Below are 9,017 nucleotides of genomic sequence, written 5' to 3'. Positions count from 1 at the left end.
TACTAGTACATATTTATTATATAGATAATACATATACAGATTAGTCTGAAATAGAGAAAATTAAACACTAGGATTAGTGTATTAGTAGGATTAGTTAGGCGTTTAATTTTCTTTTTTTGAGAACTTCCATCATTCTTTTTTCTATTTCTTCTTCTTCTCCTTCACCCCCAGTTTTTTCTTCTCCTTTCTGCTATCTTACACCTTTAAACACTTCCATCAAATCGAAACATACTCGAAGTGATAAATAGGAAGGTATATACTGCCCTTTTTTTATGGTTTCGATAAAACCCTCGAATACTGGGGATTTTCCTCTTTTCTCGACTATGTACGAGAAGATTTTCACTAAATTATCAATTTCAATTTCACGATTTTTACAAACTTCCTCAAGGTTTCTCAACAGTTCCTCCGATAAACCATTCTCTTCACAGAAGTCCACATAACGTGTAATTCGTTTTTGTACTTGCTTCGTCTCGTTTATATTCCACAGATTTCTTCTTTCACACTTTTCATTTCCATTTTCCAGGTCAGCATACAAAAGGTTAAAACTTAATGGTAACACAGCCATCTGAAAATAGTTTAAACTTTAGATATATATATATATATATATATATATATATTTATTTATTTTAGGAATATCGTTTTACCGTACGCCGCGAGATGGAGGATACGGTAAACGAGATGAGGAGGGTTATGCTCCAGCATCTTCAGACCGACGAAGACGTTGCACGGCGTCAGCACCAATTTGATGTTCGGCATCGCCAACAAACTATTGATGCAGCTAACGAGGCTTTCAATCAGGCTGAACTTTGTCGAGCGCAAACGCTCGAAAGTAGAAGGTTAGCTGCAGATCAGCTCGAACAGCAATGGGCTAGGTATATATTATCATATTTTCTGTTTTATAATTTGTAACTGTTACTATTTTCTATATATCATGTCTTGTAATATATCGATATATAATATATGATATTTTTCATTTTTTTATTTATTTTTAGAGTTCACCGTGCAACACTTAATGAGGGGGTGAGGATACTGAATACTATACCCAGGAACCTGTTCAGTGGCGAGCTTTTGGTGGCCGCAGGCATCGTCGCTGGCAGGGCCCCTCACCCCGAAGACCGTCCAAACGTTGGGCATAACCCTCCTCAGCCTCCCCCTGGTGGTGCTCCTCAACCAATTGCCCCCGTTGGGCATAACCTCCCTCATTTTCCCCCTGTTGGTGCTCCTCAACCAATTGCCCCAAACCCCCCTTCACCCCCTTCTTCTGCTTCTACGATAGACCTTGTAGAAGAAGAGGGAGAGGTGGAGGAGGAGATGGGGTCTTAGGTAGAAGAGTCCCGTGAAACAAATTGTATATAAACAAAAAATAAAAAACAAGATAAAACACTTATATTGTTTTACGTCTAGTACTTAAGTTTTCCTTGGGATGAAGAAGTAGTGACGAAGACGTGAAACTGTAAGTAGTATAAACAAAAAATATATACTCGAAATAGATAATAGATTTCACACCTTCGATCGGTTTTGTTTTCAGGTTGTGAAGTATCAACTATTAAAACTAGATGGACTACTTATATTGTTTCTACCTTTAGTATTTAAGTTTTTCTGAGGCTGGAGGACTAGCAACGAAAACGACAAACTGTAAGTAGTATAAATAAAACTATATATCTGAATAGATTATATTTTACGCACCTTAGATCGATTCAGTCTTCAACTTCTGAAGTGTCAGTTTCCTCTATAATATCAGGAAACTGTCTCGTTGGCGGGGTTGTACTCCTACTGAACTGCTCCTCTATTTTGAATATGCTGGAAAGAAATAGATAGTTTCTTTTTAGCTCATTCCCTGTAGGGTTATTAGCATAGTCTAACAGTTCTACAGGGTCCAGAGCAATACCTTTCACACCTAACAGTGCCTACCGACTCTTCTAAACCTGTGTCACCCCTAAACCATTTCATAATCTCATTCAACGTTAACACAGACTCTCGATATTGTTTTCGGAAAGTCTGCATCAACGTTGACACATCACAATAATCCACCATCATGTATTCCTTGTGACACCCTACTCGGTAGACACGTGGAAGTTCCTCACTTACCAGATCTTCTAGGTTCTCGTATTCAACTACCTCCATCCCCGAAATGCTTACATGTGGACTATCACCTCGCATCATTAAATATTTCGATACAATACACCTGGGAGGGGCATGTAAGCAATCTACATTTACATGTTCGGGGTCCAGTTCCTTTTCAGTATCTTCACATATGCACTTTGTTGAGGAACTCCCCGTAACCACTGTGAAAGGTCCTGCCCTGTACCCGTGAACAACTATTTCATTTACAACCTCTTCTGACCATACCACGTATGGTAGGTGGGAATATACGGGTGCTCTCTCGTAGATATAATGTGTTGGGCAAAGACCATTACTACGGTTTCTACAATAGTATACACTTATTGGAAAACCTTCACTTTCCACTTCTACAAATGCCTCACTATTTAAATTCTTACTGTAAAAGGTTACTAAAAGCGACTCGCGATATCTAACTGGAGCATCAAAAATTAATAATTTAGAAAAATCCTGATTTACTTTAGATTTTGACTTACTCAACACTTCTGGTTTTCTCAATCCTGAAACCGTAGCAGGGTATGCTAAACACATTGTTCTACCGGGAGAACACTCCGTATACACATAAAGAGGATTAGACGTTATATTTTTAACACTATCGCGTTTCCTTCTTCTCAAAGATGTACCTGAATTGTCGATACTCTTGCGCCTACAGCCGTTTATTTTTTCATATTCATGTTGTGCTGCATTCCTCTCCTCCCACGATCTCCGAAACTCATCCTCACTAATCCAGGTCTTCACATACGGTTTTTCTTTTGGGCTCACACCTGCATGCATCGACAATTTCGGTACACTTTGAGAACAAGGTAACTCATTTACACTAGAACCCCCGTCACTTTCTGGTGGGGGTGTTTTTCCAAGCATCCCACCAAGAATTTGTATTACCCAAGATAGGAGACCCATGGTTACTCACCTTAACAGTCTTCGTTGATACACTTCGAATGTCTCAGAACAAACAGCTCCAACGTGCTAGCTTCGAAGATGGTTGCTTCTAATAGTATGTCTGGTGAACAGTGGAAGTAAACTGACAGCAAGTATCTCGAACGTGTGAAGAATGTGTGAAGAATTTTCAGATGGATACTGGCAAATATGAGGATGTCTGTTGAACAGTGAAAGTTGAACGCAGGGTAGGGCTTTATATAGCATCTACCCCTCCTCTTCCTCTCCCGAAAGTCCTTGATATTCCCTGCGCATTCTCTCACGCAAGGCATCTAATGCCCACGTGCCTCGTCGGTCCTCTTCCTTCCCCGGTACACTGTACACCCTAACCTCCCCCGAGAACCGAACGTTTCTTTTTCTATTTGTTCCATCCACATCCTCCTTGACCAGAACTTTTTTTTCCTTTTGCCTGTTCTCCATCACTCACACCAGCAATCTAACACTTTCTCCATCCAGACCTTACTTATCAACCTCCCCACGAACATCCATAACTCACCACACACACACACACACCCATTCCACAAATCCATCTCCTCATATTTCCTAACACATGTTCCACATCCTCTTTTTACAACACATTATCTCATCACCACCCAAAACACACATCCTTTTCGTTACATTTATCTACCCACTTCCCAGAAAACACTCGCCCACATCCGTTTCCTCCACACTCTAAGGTCACCTCATTCTCCTGACATTTCCTAACACGTGTTCAATATCCTTTTTACAACATATTATCTCATTACTACCAATCTCCCAAACATGTTTCCTTCTGTTCCCCTTTATCTCCCGCGTTCCAAGAAACACAGTTAACGCCCACCTATTATCTTATCACTTCCGGTCAAACACAGCTCGAAACACACTCATTAACTCAGAAAACGCCTACCCCTTATCTTAGCATTTCCGCTCTTATCTTATCTCATTTCCGGTTTAGGTGGAATGGACGGGGGGGTATTACAACTTACACACTCTTTTTGAGTCTTGTCCTTTGGCGACCCGTTATTTTAGCGACATGTCTTTATGCTACACAGCCTTTTTGAGACCTCTCCTTTGGCGGACCGTTCCTTTAGCTACGTATCCTTATGCTTCCCAGTATTTTTTTACACTTGTCTTTTATCGACCTTTTCATATGCTACACAGTTTCCTTGAGATTTGTCCTTTGGAGAACTGTTCTCTTAACGACTTGTTCTTAAGCATCCCAGTATTTTTCAAAACATTGTATTATTTCTTGTATTTTTATATTATTGTGCTTTATAAACTGAATGTCAAAAATCTAAATATTAACAAGATAAAGTGGTGATAGGGAATGATGATGCGTGGGTAGTTTTTATACGACGATTGTTCAAAAAGTAAATGACTAACCGAGGAAGTCAAGTGGCGGAGGGAAATATTACTGATCACTTAGAACAAACATAAAAAAAAGTAAAGTAAAGTGCTCCCCTGTGCATAGTACCACGCCATGAAGGCGTATAGGGGGTGTGGGGGTAACGCCCCACACTTTCTTGATCCGATCGTGAGTGGGGGTGATGTGTTCAGCATCACGCCCCTAACCGCCTTTAACCCCCAGGGTTTCCCCCAGGTACCCATGTTATTCGACGCTGGGTGGGCGCCGGTGCCGCTTCCAACGTTAGAAAAGTTCCCGGATTTGAACCGGTCGGGGATCGAGCCCGGGATCTTTAGCATGGTAGTCGGACGCGTTACCGACTGAGCCACCGCGGCCAAACGTAAAGAAATAAAAATTGGTGATTTGACTCGAAATTTTTATTTCTGCCCGGAGAGGGGCACATTGTGACCGATTACTTTGGGTCACGTAAAATAACGCACACGTAGGACGAAAGAGTGATTTCAAGGAACAGGAATAGTGCGTAGGAGGAGTGTTGGATTTCAGTGAGCATGTTTTGCATAGTGTTGCAATAGAAGCTGTAGCTAGGCGGGTAAGAACCTGAATGCGATTGGATAACATTGCGTGGTGTGATTATGCTGAGACCAATCACAGCCTTAGAGCTGCAATATGAGGTGAGTAATGAAAAAGGACGAGAACAGTGCAGAGGGGGATAGAAAAGGCTTAACATCGACTTCCTCGGTTGGCAGTAGTGCCATCAGACGTCGCGCTGCGAGTGCCCCGCGGTTGGCCAAACTTCATCCGGGCGTCAAGAAAATACTTTTAAACGCATTAGAACGTAGTTTAAATCGTTAGTAAAGTTAAGCTTGTGAAGAGTTGTTATTGAAACAAATTGTTACTATTACAATCGCACACCATATTCTCTGATGTTGATACTGATTATTGGAAATACCACTGTCCAGGTGTAAAATGTAGTGAATATTGGATTTGAAGGTTTATTTTCAAATACAAGGTAAAAATTAGATACAATTAGTAGTTTATTTCATTTCGTGTTAATCTTATTTACTGTTCACTAATTAGCTAACTTAAGACTTGCGAGTGACTGGTCGGTCTGGTGCCATAAACCCAGAGCTCGCAAGCGGAACCAGGTTACTACAATCAAAGCATTAGTAAAATTAGAAAGTAAGTAATCAACCACAAAACAAAAACGGATGAAATGTTAACTGATATAACTGCGGATGAAACAATACTTACAGCCACTAACAAAATATCTATTCTTGTGGAGCCTTACAGACAACAAGTATCTCGTGAGTCTTTCACTCTTGCACAGATACGACTACGGGCGAAGGTCACTGAACTAAAGGGTGGTGGCAAGCAAACAGGCGTCTGCTCTACCAAAGACGAGGTCACGTGTTCCTCTTATCAATGTCGTACGAAATAAGGAGAACACAGCTATCCCGTCATTGCATGTAGAACACTTTATCGTCGTGGACTTGAAGTTCCCTCAGAGCACTCCTACGTAAAGGCTTCACCATTGAGGGGAGGAAAAGTGGGTGCGTATAGAGGTCCTTCAACTTTCGTATTCTTGTTCATTTCAGAACGCGTGCTGTATGGTCGACTTAATCCAATCTATCCGTTGTAGGTTTTATGTTCTGCTTCTATTCGGTTATTTCACATTGTCTTCCACCTTATGTTATTCGCGACGAAGGTTCTGGATTCGATAATCTGGACAATAACGGGATTGTGTTGGTTGGTTGATTTGGTGTCTTAGTCCACTTTATGTCCTGTTAGGCTAATCGTGACCGGACCTACAGTTTAAAGTGCGATCCGAACCACTATGTTCTTCCACCGAGTATCGAACTCGGGATCCCTTAATTACAAGGCGACGACGATCCCACTGCGTCATCGGGGATTGTGTTCGAAACGAATGATTCAATTTTGGGTGATATGATATGCAACCATTGTAAGACTATTGAAAGAAAAGCTATGGGAACCTGCCAGTTTTTCTACTGCAGACAGGAAACCATAAACATGGAAGAGAAGCTCGAATACTGGCTAAATAATCCATAGAGGTGTAGCAACGTTAAACAACCTATTATGATACATATATAGGATTAAAAAGGTCGAAATAAAAAGATTGTGTGCACCTCCCTGATGGCGTAGTGGTAAGGTTTTGTAATCAAGGGGTCTCGGGTACGATACCAGGTGATAGCACATAGTGGTTCGGATCCTACTGTAAACTGTATGCAGTTCAGATTAGTCTATCTGGGCATAAAGTGGACTTATAACAAAATTTAAACTTGCGAAAAAGATTGTGCTAAGGTATTAAAAAATTGGGTCTAACACAATAATTCATTTTTTATTGGTTACCAATGACATTGTTAACTAATATTCTTAATTTCAGTTTCAAGATGAAATCGGCTACGAAATAAAAGGAGTGAGCTCATTTTTCTGTTACGAAATCCCACTTTTGTAGTCGATCTTTGCCACACTAAGATGTGACGTAATAAACAAATCTGACACAATTTCAAAGTACTAAATTGGTATCTATTTGAGAACCATCTTTCAAATATAATACATTTTGGACTCGTCGAATCGTAGTATGTAATTCCTGTTTTAGCAGCTTTAGGAAACCTGATTTGAAGGTTAGGGGCAACGCAACCATGCTAAAATTATTCCTGTTTCGTCTATCGTGTTTCCGTAATGGTGAATGGTATGTGGATATCATGTAATTGACGTCCACCTGCTTCCTCAGATACCCCTTTCACGTATTCTTTCTAGGAGGAACCCCATTTCATATGGGGAGTCCCTTCCGCATAGGTCCCACAGATTTCCCATGGTGCATTTCTGGTAGACCGCATATTTTCTTTATGATTTCTTTGGAACCGCCTTTCTAACTGACATAGTACTCGTCCTACAGAGGTGTGAACTGTACTTTCCCACACTTTCGGTGGTGTCTAGCTCCGACACTGAGCATCTCTCGGAAAAGTGGAACAGGAACTTTCGTCTGGGTTTGACGCGATGTATCTCTGGTTTCATGTATGACCCTGTATATTGTTCTAAATATACAGTCCTATCCAGAACTGCAATTCTTAGCTCATTACACAAAGGAAAGTATCTCCTGCTCTTACTATTGATAAATATCTCTTTCTATAATAAAAACTTTATAAAATGTTTCTAGGTAGTTACAAGCACATGAACTTTTAAAAGGATAAACAAATAATAAATTTTATTAAAAGCAAAGCCCGCAATATTCTTCGAACAGTTTACGATATTTTCTTAAACAGCCCATTCTCTAACAATTTTTTTCATAAAAAACAGGTATCTGAATCAGTGTTTTATGAATTTCATTTGTATCTAGAGTATTATTACAACATAAAATTAATAACCTTGAATAAATTTAAAAATGGGAAGTAACAGTGAGTTTCGAAAGAGTATTAAAAAATGCTAGATATTCGTTCACTAGTCTTTGTACGATCTTTCTGTAGACGTAATAAATGCTGGTCTGGGTTTCCATGGAAACTACCTTACTAGGCCAGACAATAAGGGGGTCCAATAAGGAAAAAAAATAGGGAAAGCTGGAACAAACTTTATTATTTTTCTAGAAGGGTTCTTAACAACATATTAATTTTGCACCCCTGTACCACCCCGGATTTGGCCGCCATCTTTGAAAAATGGCGCCCAAAATAAGTTTCTTGCAAATAACTCTCTTGAAAAGCACTTTACAGCAAAATAGATTATGATAAAAAATAATCTACATAAAATTCTCTACAAAACATGTTCTGTGAATTATTCTTATAGGATGCTTCGTTTGGGTGCTAGATGAGCGAGAAAGTTTAGGTTATTTTCCCGCCCCGTTTTGCAAGCGTGGAACTCAAGGAAGCACCTGTTACATGATGTTTTGCAGTATATCTCTTCTAGAAAACTGGACTTATTACATTTGATGGTATAAAGTCAATAATTACAGGATTAACAGGAAACAAGAAAACCAATCCTTCGCCTGTTCATGATGTTATAATGTCTTCAATGTTGAGTATTTGGCAAATGTCAAGTTTGAACGAAATAAGAGAGATAATCACTGAATCAGTTACTTCTGAATTGAAAATTAGAGATGTATTGTATCCAGTTGATCCAGAGTTTTTATTTAAAATAATATTTTACTAAAAAATCACAAGACCAATTGAGAGTACAAACTGTCCCATACCCGTTGTAGCTGATGAGGTAAGGATGTGGAAAATCAAAAAGCCTTCTTCCTTATGATCCTCTTTGAATCACTCTCTGAAAGTTTCACAGATGGTATCAACAGACAAGGAAGTTGCACCACCAGACTTTCTTCGCATTTTATTCTGCGAACGCCTTCAAGGTTCCACAAGGGGCCTTGTAGCTGTAAAAAATTGGGCTGAAGTGTTCAGTGATCTGCGAACATTCAAAACCTGACCGGGGAATATCTGGAGCAAGGCCGCGCGCATTATAGTAGACAAGGGAATAAAGCAACTGGGTGGCGCGAAGCACTACAAGCTTCTGTAAACGGCAAGTAGCTACAGTAGTTTTTCCCCCACCACTCAGAGATTTGGAGCTTGGGGTTGTGGAGTTAGGGCTCCACACTTTCTTGAGCACGGCC

General features: G+C 40.0%; 1 protein-coding gene across 1 annotated transcript; it reads left to right on the top strand.

Moving 5' to 3' along the window:
• Positions 1–644: 644 nt before the first annotated feature.
• LOC146005536 (uncharacterized) lies at positions 645–1,323 on the top strand. The gene is made up of 2 exons (XM_083144786.1): positions 645–836; positions 993–1,323. The coding sequence occupies exons 1-2, from the start codon at positions 658–660 to the stop codon at positions 1,321–1,323; spliced, it is 510 nt and encodes a 169-aa protein (XP_083000912.1). The 5' UTR covers positions 645–657.
• The last annotated feature ends 7,694 nt before the right edge of the window (positions 1,324–9,017 follow it).

This window comes from Lepisma saccharinum, chromosome 23, assembly GCF_977018435.1.
Source record: "Lepisma saccharinum chromosome 23, izLepSacc3.1, whole genome shotgun sequence".
NCBI classification, from domain to species: Eukaryota; Metazoa; Arthropoda; class Insecta; order Zygentoma; family Lepismatidae; genus Lepisma; species Lepisma saccharinum.
This window is presented reverse-complemented; position numbering and strand designations above follow the sequence as displayed.

Coding starts and splice junctions, on each gene's coding strand:
- LOC146005536 (XM_083144786.1), top strand. CDS start 658: ATGGAGGATACGGTAAACGAGATGAGGAGGGTTATGCTCCAGCATCTT. Junction 837..992: donor CAAACGCTCGAAAGTAGAAG/GTTAGCTGCAGA, acceptor ATTTATTTTTAG/AGTTCACCGTGCAACACTTA.